This window comes from Hylobates moloch, unplaced genomic scaffold, assembly GCF_009828535.3.
Source record: "Hylobates moloch isolate HMO894 unplaced genomic scaffold, HMol_V3 SCAFFOLD_3, whole genome shotgun sequence".
In the NCBI taxonomy this organism is placed as follows: domain Eukaryota; kingdom Metazoa; phylum Chordata; class Mammalia; order Primates; family Hylobatidae; genus Hylobates; species Hylobates moloch.
In genome coordinates this window covers 31325001-31345976 of record NW_026652278.1, presented here as the reverse complement: position 1 = coordinate 31345976, position 20976 = coordinate 31325001, and the positions used below count along the sequence as shown (strand labels likewise).

At 42.4% G+C, this 20976-nt stretch overlaps 1 protein-coding gene across 19 annotated transcripts in view; it reads left to right on the top strand.

The window, feature by feature from the left end:
* Positions 1-20976, top strand: part of GBF1 (golgi brefeldin A resistant guanine nucleotide exchange factor 1) — a 136606-nt gene that overhangs the window by 12094 nt on the left and 103536 nt on the right. For 18 of the 19 annotated variants that reach the window (XM_032179260.2, XM_032179268.2, XM_032179252.2 and 15 more), the window contains exons 2-3: positions 1807-1912; positions 2923-2989. In XM_032179260.2, the coding sequence (XP_032035151.1) occupies positions 1817-1912; positions 2923-2989 (163 nt within the window). In that variant the 5' untranslated portion in view covers positions 1807-1816. Of the gene's footprint in view, positions 1-1806; positions 1913-2918; positions 2990-20976 lie in introns of those variants that run through there. The other variant, XM_058436064.1, reaches the window with a different exon arrangement.

Sequence of the window (20976 nt, the reverse complement as noted above, 5' to 3'; positions counted from 1 at the left end):
GGGTTCACGCCATTCTCCTGCCTCAGCCTCTCCGAGTAGCTGGGACTACAGGCGCCCGCTACCACGCCTGGCTAATTTTTTGTATTTTTAGTAGAGATGGGGTTTCACCGTGGTCTCGATCTCCTGACCTCGTGATCCGCCCGCCTCAGCCTCCCAAAGTGCTGGGATTACAAGCGTGAGCCACCGCTCCCGGCATTTATATTTATATTTATATTTATGTATTTTTAGAGATAGTGTCTTGCTCTGTGACCCAGGCTGGAGTGCAGTTGTGGGATCATAGCTCACTGCAGCCTCTAACTCCTGAGCTCAAGTGATCCTCCCGCCTCAGTCCTCCCCAGTAAGTAGGACTACAGGTGTATGCCACCATGCCTGGCTAATTTTTTAGTTTTGTTTTTTTGGTAGAGACTGGGTCTCACTGTTTGCCCAGGCTGGTCTCAACTCCTGGGCTCAACTGATTTTCCTGCCCTGGATTCCCAAAGTGCTGGGATTGCAAGTGTGAGCCACTTCACCTGGCCTGGATGCAGCCTTTAGGCTGACATTGCAACTGTGGTTCTAAACCAACACTATGCTTCCAACAACCTTTATTCTTTTCTTTAACTTGAATCTGCACTGTTATTTTATTGAGTAGATAAAAAAAGAACAAAGGGAAGGTTATATATTTAGGAGAGAGTGAGAGAGAGTGTCTCGATATGCTGCCCAGCCTGGTCTCAAATTCCTGGGCTCAAGCAATCCTCCCGCCTCGTCCTCCCAAAGTGCTAGGATTATAGGCATGAGCCACCATTTCTGGCCAGAAATATTGTTTTTAACAAGCTGACATTACAGTTGTATCTGTGTACTTAAAGGCATCATAGGACTTTGGGAACAATTGACTTTGAAGAATTTGACATGCTTCCTGAGGCTTGTTGAGGTGCCTTTGACGAATTTTCTGGATTGACTCGCTTTCAGTTGTGTGTTGAACTACCTTGAACTTCTGAAGACCCCCTAGGAGAGCCAGATAGTTGGATTCATAACATAAGATGGACTTCATCTCATTTTAGTATTACAGATTTTTTTTTTTTTTTTTTGAGGTGGAGTTTCACTCTTGTTGCCCAGGCTAGAGTGCAATGGTGCGATCTTGGCTCACCACAACCTCTGCCTCCCAGGTCCAAGCAATTCTCCTACCTCAGCCTCCCAGGTAGCTGAGATTACAGGCATGCGCTACCTCGCCTGGCTGATTTTTTGTGTTTTTAGTGGAGAGGGGGTTTCTCCATGTGGGTCAGGCTGGTCTTGAACTCCAGACCTCAGGTGATCTGCCTGCCTTGGCGTCTCAAAGTGCTGGGATTACAGGCCTGAGCCACTGCACCTGGCTAACAGATTTTATGAGTATAGAAAATCTTGGTACTGGCCAGGCGCAGTGGCTCACGCCTGTAATCCCAGCACTTTGGGAGGCCCAGGCGGGTGGATTACCTGAGGTCTAGAGCTCGAGACCAGCCTGACTAACACAGAGAAACCCCGTCTCTACTAAAAAAAAATACAAAATTAGCCAGACATGGTGGCGCATGCCTGTAATCCCAGCTACTCAGGAGGCTGAGGCAGGAGAATCACTTGAACCCGGGATGGGGGTTGTAGTGAGCTGAGATTGCGCCATTGCCCTCCAGCCTGGTCAACAAGAGTGAAACTCCACCTCAAAAAAAAAAAAAAGAAAGAAAATCTTGGTACTGAAAAGTTAAACCACAATTCTAACCTTATCAGGTACTGATTTTTAAACTTGGGTATGCTTTGGGTAACCAAATATTAATGAGACTATTATCTTAACTGTTTTGGTAGGTTTGCCAAGATGGTGGATAAGAATATTTACATCATTCAAGGGGAGATTAACGTTGTGGTTGGGGCCATCAAACGGAATGCCCGATGGAGCACTCATACACCACTGGTAAGTGGGAAATGGATAAATGGCCTGGTCACTAAGTTTTTATAGGGGATCTGTTGGCATGGTTAAAAGAGTAATCAAATTCCTGGTAACAATGAGAATAGTAGGAATTCAGAGTTGTTCTTGATATCTTGTTTTTTGTATCCCAACTAGCATCAGATATGTAGGCTGTCTTTTTTTCTCTGGGACCCAAAAGATGACACCATTCTTCTTCTAAATATTTTTGTAAACAGCTTAAGCTAGTCCTGTGCTTGGGACCTCTTTAGTATGCCTAAAAGTATCAGAAAGATTCTTTATTTTCTAATTCTTTAGGGCTATCATTAGCTATCAAATTTATTTAAATCAGGGTAGTTATTGATACACAGAACATGACTTAGTGATGGTACTCCTTGGGGGTTCAGCAAACATCCATATATAGAGTAGGCCATATCTTACCAATCAGATGAGTAAGAAACTTACCTGTTATACAGTTGGCTTTCTTTGTTATATATGTTTGAGGATTTTTTTTTGTAGAATTGTGTAAAACAATTTTTGGTGCAGTTGTAAAAACAAGTTTAGAAATTGCCAACTTGGGAGTTTATATGAACATAGATGGTAAGTGCATTTGGAAATTTCTCAAGTTCTTTCATAAAAATGTATTGATTTAAAAGTGAGAGTGGCATCAGGAATATCTTTGAAATGAATATGTATGTTGACATAATGGGTATGAAAAGGGAGAGAAGACAGAATAATACACATATAAAGGACCTGGCAATCTGTAGTAGCTTGAGTGTTATGGTGATAATATAGATTAGCACTTAAGAATTCACTATTTTGGATAAGCCCAGAGTATCTCTACGAAATAAGAGATTAGGGAACAGAAAACTATGAACTATGGCTAATTTTCTTTCCTCAGAAGGAAAACTTACAAGATTTTCTGATTGGGTTCGTAGAAAGAGCCCTTGATCTGTCCTTTATTTTCCTTTTCTTCTTTTGGCCCAATAATGACTTACTTTAATCTATGTGTTCTACAGGATGAAGAACGGGATCCTCTGCTGCATAGTTTCAGTCATCTAAAGGAGGTTTTAAATAGTATAACAGGTAAGTCTCCATATGTATGTGGATTACTAATCTTGGTAAAAAATATGTGTTTGATTTGTTGATAGACAAACTTTTTCTATAAAGGACTTTATAGTAAATAATTTAGGCTTTGTGGGCCATACACAACTGTGCAACTACTTAACTCTGCTTTTGTAGCTCAAAAGCAGCCATAGATAATATATAAATGAATGAGCAATATATATTTTCTTTTTGTTTATTTTATAGAGACAGGGTCTTGCTATGTTGCCCAGGCTGGTTTCAAATGCCTGAGCTCAAGCAGTCCTCCTGTCTTGGCCTCTCAAAGTGTTGGGATTCCAGGCTTGAGCCACTGTGCCTGGCCTATATTTTCTTTTTTGAGATAGGGTCTCTGTTGCCCAGGCTGGAGTGCAGTGTCATGAACTCAGCTTACTGCAACCTCTGCCTCCTGGGTTTAAGCCAGTCTCCTGCCTCAGCCTCCTAAGTAGCTGGGATTACAGGCACACGCCACCACACCCGCCTAATTTTTGTATTTTTAGTAGAGACAGGGTTTCACCATGTTGGCCAGGCTGGTCTCAAACTCCTGGCCTCAGGTGATCCACTGCCTCGGCCTCTCAAAATGCTGGGATTACAGGAATGAGCCACTGCGCCTGGCCTATATTTTCTTTAAAAAAAGAATCTGCAAGCCAGATTTGGCCCATGGGTGCAGTTTTCCAATCCTTGGTTTATTGCATTGGTTTCAGTCTTCATGATCTTTCAATCTTCATGTGTTCTAGAATCATTTTTCCCTTTGTTTGCCCCCATTTTCCTAATCATGATAACCTTATATAATATATTAATATGTTTAGAATTTTCAAAGCCATTTTCACATTTATTACCTTATTGAACTTTTATACAACCCTGTGAGGGAGGCATGGCAGCTGTTGTCCCCTTTTTGTGAAAGAAGTTAAAGCCCGGAGGGGTTTAAAGTGATTTAGCTGAGGTCACACTAATCCTAAGAGGTGGAGTCAAAACTAGAATTCAGGCCTCTGTTGCCTGGTTTAGGGCTCTTTGCCCTATATTGCTTCTGTACATGTGATTAGAAGAGAATGTACACATTAAGTGCCTTATATTTGTGTGTGTGTGTGTATGTGTTTATTTTATGTATATACATATATATATATACACACACACACACTGGCAGGAAAGGAGGAAAGTGTCAAAACCAAGGGGATGTAGATACAGACTGAAAGAGAAAGCCTCAGAGCTATGTTCCTTTGTTGACCATAAAGGGCTCCTGCAGTGTATAACCCTGGAATGCTTTTGGCTAGTGACATATGTCAGACTGTAATTGGATAGTGTTTAGGCTTCTGCAAATTAAACAAACAATAAGAAAATTTCTTCTTTTCATTAGAAATATGGGACAAGATCTGGAGAAAAATTCTTTTTTACTTTCCTAAACATGGGCTAAAGTTATCTAAGAGTTCCCTACATATTTTCTTTCTTTTTTTTTTTTTGAAACAGTGTGTCTCTCTGTTGCCTAGGCTGGAGTGCAGTGATGTGATCTCGGCTCACTGCAACTGCAACTTCCGTCTCCCAGATTCAAGCAATTTTTGTGCCTCAGCCTCCCAAGTAGCTGGGATTACAGACATGCACCACCACACCCGGCTAATTTTTGTATTTTTACTAGAGACGGAGTTTCACCATGTTGGGCAGGCTCGTCTCAGACTCCTGACCTCAGATGATCCACTTGCCTTGGCCTCCTAAAGTGCTAGGATTACAGACCTGAGCCACCGTGCCCAACCCATATTTTCTTTTTGTGCAGTGGCGCGATCTCAGCTCACTGCAACTTCTGCTTCTTGGGTTCAAGCAAGTCTTCTGCCTCAGCCTCCTGAGTAACTGGGATTATAGGCATGTGCCACTATGCCTGGCTAATTTTTTTGTATTTTTAGTAGAGATGATGTTTCACCATGTTGGCCAGGCTGGTGTCAAACTTCTGACCTCAAGTGATCTGCCCACCTTGGCCTCCCAACCATATTTTCTTTAAAGGAGCAAATTTCACTCAATTGAAACAGCTTTGGAAATGTTAGCCAAGAAGGATCAAGTATAGAGGAGGCAATTGTTGACTAGTTAGCAGGGCAAATGCTGCTACTAGGTGGCATGTTCTTATTTTATGGCCTGTACCGACTGGTACTTGACTGCTTTAGAATGTTGGCTACTTGCACCGATTTTTTCTTTTAATTTCACAGATAAAGCTTACATATCCCAATTAGAAAGGAAATATAATGAATGGAGATTTACAGTTCTTTTTGTTTGGTTTTGAATTCAGAGTACTATCTTCTTAAGAGATGTTAAGAGGATCAAACAAGTTAATATAATTGGAAACACTTGGTAAACATCTTATACACTGTGAAGGATTGTTGTTATAAGTGACTGGGAATACCGTAAAATGACTGAGATCACCCTGGCCTTGTAGGCCTTTTGGGCACTCTGCAAACCTTGAGGAGCTGAGGTGGTGTTGCTATCCTGACAGAGCCACATTTCCTGCCTGCTATTGAATCCAGATCCCATGCTTATTTTCTTCATGCTAACATGTCCCAAGATTTTACCTCAGACACCATACCTGTGGTAAATGATGCAGTCTAGGAATTGTAGACTATTTAAGAGCTATCAAAGTTGAGTCTGACACCTGATTTTCTTATGTCCTTGGGTTAGAAATCCAGCCAGATTATCTGCTCTTGGAACTAGTAAAACCCAGAGTGTGTTCAGGAGCCAGTTCTCTCATTGGTGGTAGGAACATCTCTGGGTGTTGCTAAGCTTTCCCCTGGAGTGAGAGGGAAGGTAGTAGTGTTTTCCAAGGCCAACAGCTGTGGCATATCTTGAAATGGTGCCTGCCAAGGTTGCTACATTGTTCTTGGTTTTTAGCATATTACCTGCCTGAGAAAATGACAGAGTAGACCTAAAATAGCGCATCTATGGTCTTCATATTGCTTCTGACCCCACACACAGTGCTGGCTCCCAGGAGCAGGTTTATGGGTCAGCTGTCCCTGTGGTCCTGGACTCTGCAACCCATGACTAATTTCTTGTTTCTTTTACGGAAACAAACAGATTTTTCTGATTGGCAGTGTCAGGAGGACTGCTTTCCTGGAAGCTTATTAATGGTAAGAGGCTGGGAAAGGGTTTTTAACTTGGAGAGAAAACTGAAGGGAATGTACTTGTGTTAGATGACCAGTTAAGGTGTACCACTTAGATTGGAGGAGGGATAGCAGGAATTCTAGGACTTCTACCCAGTTTCTCATGAAACTGACTTGGACATGGTCCTTTTTTGCAAAGGATTTCTGTTTGCATTTTTCTAGGCTTTCTGCTGGCTTGATTGGTAAGACTATCACTGTTGGAAATGGGTGGTTCATTGGACATTGTCAGTAAACCAAAATGATTTTTTTTCTTTTCTTGTAGAAAGAATCTTTAAAGTATCTAAGTACGACCTACACTACTCCTCCAGGAATATTATCTCATTATTGTGAAGGAAATAAGTCCTTTCCTCCAGTAAGGTTGGCTAAGTCCATACTAGTTTTTCTCACAGATGTATGTCATTGGACCACATTTACAGTCAGTATTTGCCCAAACTGTATGATGACTACAAGGTCTATAGCATTTAGAGTAATGAGATATTCTAATAATACCAAATTTGAAAAGAGGGTTGCTCTTGGAAGAAAAAGAGTGTCCAAGAGCAAAGTTTGCATACTGTTACTTTGGATAAAGCTTTAGCTTACCACCAGTGAGAGAGACTTGACTGCTGTCCCTCATTTGGTCTTAAAATCCTCTCAGGACTCCTTTTAGATTATTCTGAAGGAGTTAAAACAGATGTGTGGTTACCAGGGGCTGGGAGAGGGTATGGAGAGTGACTGCGAATGGCTACAGGGTTCCTTTTTGGGGTAATGAAAATGTTCTAGAATTAGATAGTAGTGATGGTTGTACAACTTTGTGAATATACAAGAAATCACTGAATTGTATACTTGAAAAAGGTAATTTTATAGTATGTGAATCATATCTCAGTTTATAAAGGAGGCACATGTAGGCTGCAGAAGTGATGGATTTGCCAGTTTTTTCTCAGGTCTCAGAGCTGTGGAGGGAAGTCTCTGTAGTCACTGCTGTGCTTTGGACCCATTACCCAGCAAAGGCAGCATAAGGCTCTGTTCAGCTTCTGGCCCAGTTTGTCCTTTTATGTCTCTCTCATTAACTCAAGGAAGCACATGGCTTTTATATTTAAATTTATTCAAACTGTAATCTTTGACATTTGAGTTAGCTTTTAGTACAGTTTTGCATTTATAGTAATATATATTATGTATTTTCTCTATCCCCAAAGAATCCATTTTAATCTTTTCCGGATGCAAATTTCAGGCTGTCTTGTCCCATCTCCCCTCTCTTGCTCTCTTTCCCCTCCCCCCATGGAGTGTGTTTGATCAGGTGTGGCAGGAATATCCACTGTCAAGCTGCGCCCTTTATATTAGTCAATATTATCCTTCTCCCCCCTCCCTGTCTGTCTGCCCCTTTGGGCTTTCCCAGTTGATTTATAATTTTGGAATTCTCATCGGAGTCTGTAATACAGTTTGTTCATTATTTAACCAAAACCTGTTTAATGAGCAGAGAGAGGCAATGTAAATGTTAGGCATGTTGCAGTGATGTACCTTTGTGCTTCTCAGAGTGGGTGGGTAGTTAACTCTGTGCTGCCTGCAGGGCTGGGGTGTCCTGGCCTTAGGGGCAGAAGGGCCACTGCCTCTCTCTTACATCTGCCCAAGCCCTGCCATGGGTTTAGATTCCAAAGACACATTTCGTTTTATTCTTCTAGGAATCTTTTGGGGCTCTTGCATATGGGAGTTATCTTCAGTCTCGCAGCTAGACCTTATGGTAGGATCTGTGGCATGGGATAGGGCATGGAAGGGAAAGTGAAATATCAGGATACTTGATATTGCTCTTGGTTTTAGATCTGACAAGAGTAGACAGTTTATAGGAATGCTTCTAGCCAATATGGTCTGTGGTCTTTGATCTCTTTGTTCCCAGACTAGATAACCTTGCAAGCCTTAGTTCCCTTCATCCAGTATAGCTTTATGGAAAGAGCTATAGTCAGTTGTGAGTTGTGGTGTTTGGTTGTGGTCATTTGCCTCCAGATATAGTCTGTCTTTGTCCCTGGTCTTTAAACTTAGATCATTACAAAGAGATTCCTTTCCAGAAAATTTTTGGTTTAAAGCAGGAGAGGAACAGTCTAAAAGTATCACAACCAGGCTAGGTGCAGTGACCCACATCTGTAATCTAGCACTTTGGGCGGCCAAGACAGCAGGATTGCTTGAGGCTGGGAGTTCGAGACGAGCATGGGCAACATACCAAGATTCCCCCCCATCTCTACAAAAATAAAAATAGAAAAAATTAGTCGGGTATGGTGGCATACAACTGTAGTTCCAGCTACTTAAGCTGAGGCGGGAGGATCACTTGAGCCCAGGAGTTTGAGGTTATGGTGAGCCATGATTGTGCCACTGTACTCCAGCCTGAGTGACAAGAGTGAGACCCTATTTCAATGAATGAATGAATGAATAAATGAATGAAAGAAAGTATCACAACCAAAATCTTCTCTTATGGGATCATCTTTTAATAACTTCTTTAAAGCCTTCAGGGCCAGGGCTTGAGGAAGACTTCTTAGGGTGTGTGTGTGTCTATGTGCGTGTGAGGGTGTGGTGGTGAGGAGTTTGCCTTTGGAGATTTAGTCCCAGGTCTTTTTAGCTCTGAGGACCTAATGTCCAGTTTTGGTTGTCAGGACTGGGGGTTCTCAGTGTAAGACTAAGGTGGTCTTGAGGCCCAGTATAGGTACCTGTATTAACTATAACATTGTTCTAGCTTCTTAGACCTTTTCTTTTGGGGATTCTCCAAGATTTGGATTCCTTCAGGGCCTAGCTTATTGAGTTGCTTCTAACCAATATTTATTGACTATCTGGTATGTGCCAGGCATTTTTCTTAGGTACTTAGGAAGTGGGTCTATAATGGTAAACAATCAGTCAGACTTCCTGCCCTCATAGCCACTGATTTGACAGGACTAATGACTCTAGCTGATCATTCCAAAGCTAACGTTTTGTAGCCTCTACTTTATGCTGTATGGTCCCTATCAGGCATGGAATGGATGACCATGAGTGAGAGCAATCTGCTGCCAGCTTTTCTTATTCCCGCTCTTTCCTTAAGGAACAAGCCAAAGAAATAAGTAAAAACAATAGCTCATATTTGCTTATTTGGCTTTTGCATGTAAAGATGTTATGACCAGAGTTTAGCTATTCCCAAAGACATTGGTGGGTTGCATAGCATAATTCTGGGGGATAGGATATTTCTTTACAGAGCTTACTGGGACAGCAAGTTATGGTGTGCTTGAGTTTAAGAGGGAGAAGCACGTGCCAGGAGAAAGTGGATGTGTCAGGAGTTTATTTAAATATAGTTTATCCTGGACAAACACACCTGTAGGGTACTGTCTGTCTCAGGCTTTGTGAATTCAGAGTCTGAGCGAGGACGTTTGAGTCCATCTAACCTCCAGAGGTTTGCAGAGAACATTTAAACAGAGTCTGGAAGCCAACCTGGGAGGAACTATGACTTAACACCTGTCTGGCCTGGACCTCTTAGCAGTAGCCGCTTAGGTAGAAAAGAAACTGAGAATGCCTGATACCTCAAGTTTAATCTGTTTCATTTGGAAAATGGGGAGGTGTAGAGAAAAGAGATTTTAGTAGTCATTGTCAGGAAAAAGATTGAATAAGAGTATATTATACGGGCCAGGCATGGTGGCTCACACCTGTAATCCCAGCACTTTGGGAGGCTGAGGCGGGTGGATGACTTGAGGTCAGGAGTTCGAGACCAGCTCTGGCCAACATGGTGAAACCCTGTCTCTACTAAAAATACAAAAATTAGCCAAGCGCAGTGGCGCATGCCTGTAGTCCCAGCTACTCAGGAGGCTGAAGCAGGAGAATTGCTTGAACCCAGGAGGTGGAGATTGCAGTGAGTTGAGATTGTGCCACTGCACCCCAGCCTGGGTGGCAGATCAAGACTCCATCTCAACAACAACAATAACAAAAGCGAGTATGTTATATGAAAAAAAATTGCTGGAATCCTATTGATTAAGTGCCTACTTTTATTTTTTCCTACAAGAGTCTATAGTTTAGGGAGTAAGTAATATATCATTATTAATCAGCATGAGAAGAAGGTTGAATGGGTCATCAGCTTTTGTTCCACTTGGAATTGAGCTAGTGAATTGTTCAAGGCTTAAGTAGAAACTAAAAGAACCAAATGTGATAAAATTTGGCAGACAAATTGTGTGAAGGGCTGAGTGTTAGGAAAGGCAATGGGCACACTTAAAAGTATCCATTTCCTGTGCCCTGTTTTACTTTCTTGGTTTATAATATAAAACTATAATTGAGTAATACATTAGAATGTGACTTGAATTTGAGTCAGACTGACTTTGGCACCTTAGAATCTCTGTAACTTGAGTGGCCACAGACTTGTAGACATTTCAGCACAGTTAGAGTAAATAAAGGTACTGTGATTCTTTTTTTCCCCCGGGACTATTCATATTAATAGGGTGGTTCCAAGAGGCCTATATTTTGATGACTTGACTTTGCCATTTCTTTTTACTGGGGCCTTCCCCAGATGATTTATGAATGCTTTTCATTTGACACTTTTAAACCAAGAAGTTCTTCCAAACATTTGTTTGTACTCAAGGTTAGAAAATGAAGACTCTTGAGAAGAAACAGCTCTGCATAGTCTAGCTTCTCATGGGTTCAGCTCTCTCTTTTTCTCTTCCTCATACCCAGGCACACTTAGCCATCAGAACTAGTTTGCTGGCTGTTGGGAGGGCACATTTTCTACTGCATGTATCAGAAAAGGAGTTGTGAAAAAAGAGGAAAGAGCATTCTTAATAGTTTAGCTCTCAAAAACAGAGAAACCTAATTTCTTTGTAGCAAAGGTTAGGGGGCAGTGTAACAGTGTGGTTTGTGGTGGGTATCAAAGTTGCTGGTGTTTTTATTGCGTTTGTCCACTTTAGCACAGCTACCTCTTGAGGCCTGAAACTTCTGAGTATATGCCCAACTTACCATGACAGCAGTCAGATGAGTAAAAAGAAAGCCAGCTGCTGTTTTTTTTTTTTTTTTTTCAAACAAGGAGGCAGGCAGAGTCCCTTCCTGCCTTTCCACCCATTCAAACTCAGGACAAGTGCCAAAAGGGTTTCAGAAGAAGCCAAATGCTTGAAATTCAATGTGTTGTTTTGATTAGGAGAGATAGTGAAGAGTTTGTCTCAGCCTTGCCCCCCTCTGACTATCTCTCTATGTTCATAGATACTTAGTTGATACCCCAGTTTCTGAAGTGATAGTGGTTATGTTTATGGAAAGGGTGAGTACATTTGTCTTTTCTCTCCTGGCATCTGTTAGAAGATGGAGTTGGCTATAGAGCAAAATGGAGATAAGATCATTTCAGCTCAGATCACTTCATTAAGAAAGGGTAATAGATGGAGAGCAATGACTACTTTAGGCTCTTAGTTTTACTCCAGGAAACCAGGAGATAATTTGCACCTCACCAATTTAGGGGCCTTTATTCCTTTCCTTTATTCTTTGAAGATCCTAAAGAACTTAGATGGACAAGCACTTCTGGCTGTCTGTTGGCTGGGTCTCATGGCATGTCTCTTCTGTAACATCAGCATTCTGTTACCACTGTTACCACTGTAGGTCGAGTTGTGAAGGGCTGCCACATGTGCACAGATCACAACTGACCTTTCCTTGTTCCACGCTTATTGAGCAATTACTTGCCCGTTTGTGGAACTCACATTATTGTCTTGCATTTCTGGCCCAGTGTGAAGTGGGGGCATCCAGGAAGTGGCCTAATGGACTGTACATCAGAGGGCAATAAATTGGCATATGATTTGGTGGAAAGGCAGGGCCAGATGTAGTGTGGGGGCTAGGGTTTTTCTGCAGTCAGCCATGCAGCTTGCTTCCAGGTGTCCTGGAAAGCAACTTGGGAACTAGAGGGTAAGGGTAGTTGAGGACATTCATTGGGGAAGAAAAGGATCAAAAGCACTTCAGTGTTATCTGGGATTGGCCCTGAATTGAAAAAAAATCCTCTAAAAGTAGAGGGACAAATGAGATTTCCCTGACACTGACAGGGACTTTTCCACTGATTATTTTTTGTTTTCAAGTAAAGTGAGTTATTTTAAGAAAAAAAATCTAAAACTTGAGAGACCCTTGACAAGAGGATGTAGAATAAGAAAGCCTCATTCCAAATGAGTTTTTGCATTTAAGAAAACTGGTACCAAATTGATTAAATGAAGTGAGAGCTGATATGGTATTACAACTGCCCTGGGCTAGAGTGGTGTTTTTCAGACTGTAGGTTGTTGCTTTGCATTAGTGAATTATATCACTGTAATGGGTTGCATGGCATTCTCTCCAATTTTTTTTTTTTTTTTGAGACGGAGTCTCGCTCTGTCACCGTGGCTAGAGTGCAGTGGCGTGATCTCAGCTCACTACCAGCTCTGCCTACCGGGTTCACGCCATTATCCTGCCTCGCCTCCCGAGCAGCTGGGACTACATGCGGCCGCCACCACACCTGGCTAATTTTTTGTATTTTTAGTAGAGATGGGGTTTCACCATGTTAGCCAGGATGGTCTCGATCTCCTGACCTCATGATCCACCCGTCTTGGCCTCCCAAAGTGCTGGGATTACAGGCGTGAACCACTGCGCCTGGACTTTTTTTTTTTTTTGAGACGGAGTCTAGCGCTGTCATCCAGGCTGGAGTGTAGTGGCGTAATCTTGGCTCACTGCAACCTCCACCTCCCGGGTTCAAGCGATTCTCCTGCCTCAGCCTCCTGAGTAGCTGGGATTACAGGCACGGGCCACCATGCCCAGCTAATTTTTGTATTTTTGGTAGAGACAGGGTTTCACCATGTTGGCCAGGCTGGTCTCGAACTCCTGACCTCATGATCTGCCCACCTTGGCCTCCCAAAGTGCTGGGATTACAAGTGTGAGCCACCGTGCCTGGAGTTCTCTCCAGCTTTTTATGATGAAAAATTTTAAACTTAGCACAAATTGAAAGAATACCATAATAATTACCCATATTCCACATTTAGAGTCAAAATTACTAACATTTAGGCATATTTGCTTTATCCATATATGTGTATTATCATTTTTTCATGATCCATTTGAAAATAAATTGCAAACATATTGACATTTCACCCCTAAATACTTCAGCATGCATCCTAAATAAGGATGTTCTCCTACATAATAATACCATTATCACAACTAAGAAACAACAATAATTTGCCAATTCTAGTTAATATCCAGTTCATATTAAACATTTTCCGTTTGTCCCCAAACTTTTATAGCTGTAGTTGGTTTTACAAACCAAAATTGAAGCACAATTCTCATTTCATTAGGTAGTTATGTCTTTTTAGACATTTTATTTTATTTATTTTAGAGATGGGGGTCTCACTGTGTCACCCAGGGTGGAGTGCAGTGGCACAGTCATAGCTCCCAGCAGCTCAAGCGATCCTCCTGCCTCAGCCTCCTGAGTAGCTGGGACTACAGGCGCTTGCCACCATGCCTAGCTAATTTTTAATTTTATTTTATTTTTATTATTATTTTTTTGAGACGGAGTCTCGCTCTTTCACCCAGGCTGGACTGCAGTGGCGCTATCTCGGCTCACTGCAAGCTCCGCCTCCCGGGTTCATGCCATTCTCTTTCCTCAGCCTCCTGAGTAGCTGGGACTACAGGTGCCCGCCACTGCGCCTGGCTAATTTTTTGTATTTTTAGTAGAGATGGGGTTTCACTGTGTTAGCCAGGATGGTCTCAATCTCCTGACCTCGTGATCTGCCCGCCTCAGCCTCCACAAGTGCTGGGATTACAGGCGTGAGCCACCGCACCTGGCCCATGCCTAGCTAATTTTTAAAACTTTTTGTAGAGATAGGATCTTGCTGTGTTTCCCAGGCTGTTCTCAAGCTCTTGGCCTCAAGCAGTCCTCCCACCTTAACCTCCCAAAGTGTTGAGGTTACAGGTGTGAGCCACCGCACCTGGCCCTAGGCTTTTAAAAGACAATTTTCTCCACCTTTTTTTTTTTTTCTCTTGCATTGGCTTTTTGAGGACACCAGCCCATTTGTGTTTATACATTCTGGGTTTGTCTGTGTCCTTGTGGTATCATTTAACTTGTTCCTCTTTCCCGTATATTATGTACTAAAAAGATTAAAAGCTTGATTAGATTCAGGTTAAATATTTTTGGCAAGAGTATTTTATAGATGATACTATGTAATTCATATTATTATTATTATTATTATTATCATCATTACCATTATTTTTTGAGACAGAGTCCTGCTCTGTTACCCAGGCTGGAGTACAGTGGTGTGATCTTGGCTCACCACAGTCTCCACCTCCTGGGCTCAAGTGATCCTCCCACCTCAGCCTCCCAAGTAGCTGGGACTACAGGTGCATGCCATCGTGCCCAGCCAATTTTTTGTATTCTTTGTAGAGACGGGGTCTTGCCATGTTGCCCAGGCCTGTCTTGAACTCCTGGGCTCAAGTGATCCACCCACCTCAGCCTCCCAAAGTGCAGGGATTACAGGTGTGAGCCATTGCACCCGGCCTTATTTCATATTATATCACCACAGGAAGCACATCCTGTCAGGTTGTCCTGCAATTGTTGATTTTTTTTTTTTTTTTTTTTTAGACAGAGTCTTGCTCTGTCACCCAAGCTGGGCTGCAATGGTTTGATCTCAGCTCACTGCAACCTCACTCCCGGGTTCAACTGATTCTCCTGCCTCAGCCTCCCCAGTAGCTGGGATTACAGGCGCCCACCATCGCACATGGCTAATTTTTGTATTGTTAGTAGAGACAGAGTTTCGCCATGTTGGCCAGGCTGGTTTTGAACTCCTGACCTCAGGTGATCCACCCGCCTTGGCTTCCCAAAATGCTGAGATTGCAGGCATGAGCCACTGCACCCAGCCGCAATTGTTGATTTTAACAGTTTTGTTACTTGCTTCTGATGGTGACTGCCATATCTCCTAATTTTGAAACATGTTGATTTTTCTTTTTGTAATTTTAAGTAATCTATGAAGTAATATTTTCGCACCTTGTAAATATCCTGTCCTCTAATATCCTTTTACCTAATGGTCATCCACTGATTAATATTTGACTGAATCTTTTATTTCACTGGTCACAGAATGATTTTTCTTTTTTTTTTTTTGAGACGGAGTCTCGCTCTGTCGCCCAGGCTGGAGTGCAGTGGCGCAATCTCGGCTCACTGCAAGCTCCGCCTCCCGGGTTCACACCATTCTCCTGCCTCAGCCTCTCCGAGTAGCTGGGACTACAGGCGCCCGCCACCACGCCCGGCTAATTTTTTTTTGTATTTTTAGTAGAGACGGGGTTTCACCGTGGTCTCGATCTCCTGACCTCGTGATCCGCCCGCCTCGGCCTCCCAAAGTGCTGGGATTACAAGCGTGAGCCACCGCGCCCGGCCGATTTTTCTAATTCTGTCATTTTTTCTACATTTATTGGCTAGCATTTTCTGTAAAGAACTACTTTCCCTCATCAACTGGAGGATAAACCAATTTCTTCTAAAAAGGCAGGGTAAATGGTTAATTCATTCCCTTTAATTGTCAGTTTTCAGATTCAGAAGTGAGTGTTGATAATGATCACTAGTGGTGGCAAATGTGGGTCTGCCTCCTCCTAGGGGCTTGTGAATATTTTTTAGTGTTTTACAATTAATTACAGATATGTTTTTTTCCATTGTTATTTTTGGTGCTCATATTATTTCAAGTTTGGCCAGTGTGCATCCCCTTCAGACTGGTTCCTTTGTCTTTAGACATGACATCTTTGAACACTTCCTTGCTTTCTGGTACAATCTACCAGCACTAAAGGGAAAAAAGAATAGAATAGAAATTATCAGTGTATCTGGCCGGGTGTGGTGGCTCACGCCTGTAATCCCAGCACTTTGGGAGGCTGAGGTGGGCTCATCACGAGGTCAGGAGTTTGCGACCAGCTTGGCCAGCATGGTGAAACCTTGTATCTACTAAAAATACAAAACTTAGCCAGGCATGGTGGCATGCACCAGCTACTCAGGAGGCTGAGGCAGGAGAATTGCTTGAACCCAGGAGGCAGAGGTTGCAGTGAGCCAAAGTCGCGCCACTGCACTGCAGCCTGGGCGACAGAGCAAGACTCCGTCTCAAAAAAATAAATGAATAAAATAAAAAATAAATTAAAAAAAGAAATTATCAGTGTATCATACTTAAGAAGGCTAAGTATTGTTTTTCGCAACTTGTTTCAGTTAGAAACCTGTATTTTCTGGGTTGTAGTGTAAGCTGTATCTTTTTCTATCCATCATGGTCAAAAAAGTTTGAAAGCTGGTAGAAAGTTTGTGATTTACTCCTGTTCTAGCACTGGTTTGAATTTGTCTGTCTGCAATGTTATTTCATGGGCAAGAAGTCAAGGAGGATATTGAGTCAGGGTGCCCTTCTCACCATTTTCTTGACATTCTGTGAAGGACTCTGTGAGGCACCTTAGCCCCCTTGACTTTTGGGAATGAGTGGATTCTTCATCCCTATCAACTTTGGTTTCAGTAAGACAGTTCTATTTAGATGGTTGTTTCTGGATGAATCAGCTTTTGCCAGGCAGAGATTAATTTGAGCCTATTTGAGTCGTTATAATCCTGGAAAATATTAGAGTAAGTACTCTTCCCCCAAGGAAATAAGAATTGTGAAAGTAATTATGACTGATTAGTCACTTTGCACATTATCCCTTTTATGTGATGCTATACAGATTGTTTAGACATATCATGTTAGACGTGGCCACCCTTTTGAATCATTTTGGTGGACTGAGGGAATTATTTGTCCTCGAAAGACTCCAAAAGAGCATCTTCTCCAGGAACTTTTCTGTTAGTGGAAGTTCAACAAATATTTCTTGATTACTTACTATGTGCCAGAAACGGAACTAGGTTCTAGGGACCTAGTTTTCAAGGAGACTGACACAGTTCCTGTTCTCATAGTTTATGGTCTAGTGGGCCGGTGATTTGAGAAGCTCTGGAATTTGAGCAGACAACTGGGCACTAGTTTGAAGTCTGCCAGTTTCCACATGTGACCTCAGGAAATTGTGTATGCTTTGGTTTGCTGAAAGAGGTTCTAGGATGGTCAAAAGAATAGCATTGGTGTTGTCCATGTTGTCCGTCCCACCCCCACCCTCTGCCCTAGCCCTGCCTGCCTGGCAGTGACCCTGGAAATTCTGTGCATGGCAGCTTCATTAGCTGCTTTTAGGGCCTTGAATGTCTTATAGTTGATTAGTCTATTAAAAAATTTTTTTTCACCTATAATATGTTCTATGATATGATTAATCTTTTTATATTGGCCTTTGATTAATCAGTCTGTGCATCACAGAACTGAACTGACCACAGTTGAACCATAGGATAAGTTATCAATGGCTGATTGTTTTTTCTAATAAAATTCAACTTTGCATTTGAGTCCTCTTTGGCTTGGGCTTCTGACACAATTTTTAGGATATTGAAGTCTAGAGGTGCAAAACAAAGATTTTTTTTTTTTTTTTTTGAGAGGGAGTCTCACTCTGTCGCCCAGGCTGGAGTACAGTGGCTCAATCTTTGCTCACTGCAACCTCTGCCTCCCAGGCTCAAGTAATTATCCTGCCTCAGCCTCCCAAGTAGCTGGGATTACAGGCACCCACCACCACGCCCAGCTAAGTTTTGTATTTTTAGTAGAGACAGGGTCTCACCATGTTGGCCAGGCTGGTCTTGAACTCCCGACCTTAGGTGATCTGCCTGCCTTGGCCTCCCAAAGTGCTGGGACTACAGGTGTGATCCACCGCGCCAGGACTTTTTTTTTTTTTTTTTTTTTTTGACCAGAGACAGAATCTTGCTCTGTTGCCCAGGCTGGAGTGCAGTGGTGCTATCTCCTGGCCTCAAGTGATCCACCGGCCTCAGCCTCCCAAAGTGCTGGGATTACAAGCATGAGCCACTGCGCCCAGCCAAAAACAGATTTTAGTAGCCGTTTACCTTATGGTGCTAAAAGAATGAAGAAAGCTGTTTTTTCCAGCCAGGGTCTTATAGTCCCAGTTCACAAATAACAAAAGTGTTTTTTAGTAGCAGCCTACTACCTTTAGCCCAAGGGTCTCATGTGAGGAAAGTAGTACCAAAACCCTTGTAACTTTGAACAGGATTTAGCTTCATAATCAGTAGAACATTTCATCATATATTTGTCTTTTGAATCCCAGAGAAAGCACCTAGAAGTAGGCTTTGGGAGCGTTGGGACCTCAGAGAGACCATCCCCTTGTGTAGGAATAGTATTCCTAGGATTTTCAAGAGTAGAAAGAGGTGGTGAGGCAGTGAAGCAGTTAAACAGTGGTTAAGAACTTTCTAAAAGAGAAAGTTGGAGTGAATGTTGGAGTACAAATGTAGTCCACAAAAAGACCTGTGACCTATCATTTGCTCGAGTGGCTTATCGTGTTCTGAATTTAAAGTGCAGTTCTTTCTCCTTTGCCTCTTTTTTTCTGGGATGAATCTATATCCAAGTTACATTATTTAATACCTACTATAGCTAAATAGTTTTTGTGACCAGAATCTGTTGACTCTGATAGGATCCTGGTTCCCTTTGGCCTGGGAAAAGAAGTTCTTGGTTCAGTCCACCTGGACAGAAGCATTGTAGGGAAAATAGTCAAAGGAAAATGAACTTTGGTTCTCAGACTCCAAGTAGGTCTCATTAATCCTCCCAAGTGAGCCAAGACTGCATCTTAATCAGTTTCATTTCAGGGGTTTTAAATAATGTTTCTGGGCTGGGCGTGATGGCTCACGCCTGTAATCCCAGCACTTTGGGAGGCCGAGGCAGGTGGATCAACTGTCAGGAGTTCTAGACCAGCCTGGCCAACATGGTGAAACCTCGTCTCTATTAAAAATACGAAAATTAGCCGGGCATGGGTGTGAGCGCCTGTAATCCCAGCTACTGGGGAGGCTGAGGCAGGAGAATCGCTTGAACCCGGGAGGCGGAGATTGCTGTGAGCTGAGATCGCACCACTGCACTCCAGCCTGGGCAACAGAGGGAGACTCTGTCTCCAAAAAAAGGCCTGGCACGGTGGCTCATGCCTGTAATCCCAGCACTTTGGGAGGCCAAGGTGGGCAGATCACGAGGTCAGGAGATTGAGACCATCCTGGCTAACACGGTGAAACCCCGTCTCTACTAAAAAAAAAAATTAGTTGGGCATGGTGGTGGGCGCCTGTAGTCACAGCTACTCAGGCGGCTGAGGCAGGAGAATCGCTTGAACCTGGGAGATGGAGGTTGCAGTGAGCTGAGATTGCACCACTGCACTCCAGCCTGGGTGACAGAGCTAGACTCTGCCTCAAAAAAAAAAAAAAAAAAAAAAAAGAATGTTTCTGTTGCCAAGGTTCTATAAAGAAGAAAATGAGTAGTGCTTGCCTTTAGTAGAACTGCTTTTTATTTAGAGAATGGGAGATGGTGCCAGGGTCCTAAGTAATCCTGGGTAGGCTGTAGGCTCAACAGTCAACAAAATGGGTTGTGTGCATGTAGTAAAGGAAGGTAGAGAATGGGACATATTTGGGTTGGTAATAGTCTAACAAAAGCTCCAAAGGGAAGGAAAAAGTTGGCTACCAGAGTTTGTTTTATTGCTATTTAGAATGTGAATTCATCCCTATTTCCCTTTTACCTAATTGGTATCAGGACATTTAATCAAATGAACAGATGGTGAATTTTCTTGAATTTTTATTTTGAAATAATTTCAAATTTAAAGGTGCAAGAATAATAAGTCTCCCATATGTCCTTTTGCTACTTACACACATACACACACACAAACACACACACACGTATGTATGTATGTATAGACATAAAATTATTTTTTGGCTGGGCACAGTGGTTCACATATATAATTCCAGCACTTTGGAAGGCCAAGATGAGAGGATCACTTGAGCTCAGGAATTTGAGATTATCCTGGGCAACATAGGTAGACTCCTTCTCTACAAAAAATTAAAAAGCCAGGTGTAGTGGTGTGTGCCTGCTGTTCCAGCTACTTGGGAGGCTGAGGTAAGAGGATCACTTAAATCTGGGAGGTGAAGGCTGAAGTGAGCTGTGATCATGCCACTGCATTCCACCATGGGTAACAGAGTTAGACCCTGTCTCAAAAAAAGAAAAGTACATAAATAAATAATTTTTTCTAAATCATTTGAGAGTAGGTTATATACATTGTGACTTTTTTTTTTTTTTTTTTTTTCCCAGACAGTCTCGCTCTGTCACCCAGGCTGGAGTGCAATAGCGTAATCTCGGCTCACCTTCCGGATTCAACCGATTCTCCCTGCCTCAGCCTCCTGAGTAGCTAGGATTACAGGCGCCCGTCACCACGCCCAGCTAATTTTTGTCTTTTCAGTAGAGACAGGGTTTCACCATGATGGCCAGGCTGGTCTCGAACTCATGACCACAGGTGATCCGCCCACCTCGGCCTCCCAAAGTTCTGGGATTACAGGCATGAGCCACCGCGCCCAGCCTATCATGATCTTTTATCCCTTAATACTTCAGTGCATATTTCCTAAGGACAAGGATATTCTCTTACTAATTTAAGTATAGTTATCAAATTCAAGAAATTTAGCATTGATACAATAATTTACTATTCATATTCCAATTTTGTCAATAAACTTTTGTTGTTTGTTTTTTTTTTTCCGCTTCAGCCAAGGATCACAAATTACGTTTAGTTGTCACGTTTCTTTAGTCTCCTTTAATCTGGGATAGTTCTTTAGCTTCTCTTTATGCTTCATGACATTAGCATTAAAAACTTTTTTTTAAAATTTTTTCAGCCAGTGGTTTATGCCTGTAATTCTAGCATTTTGGGAGGCCAAGGCAGGAGGGTCGCTTGAGGCCAGGAGTTTGAGACCAGCTTTGGCAACATAGTGAGAACTCATTGCTTCAAAAAATAAAAAAAATTAGCTGGGCATGGTGGTGTGTGCCTGTAGTCCCAGCTACTCAGGAGGCTGAG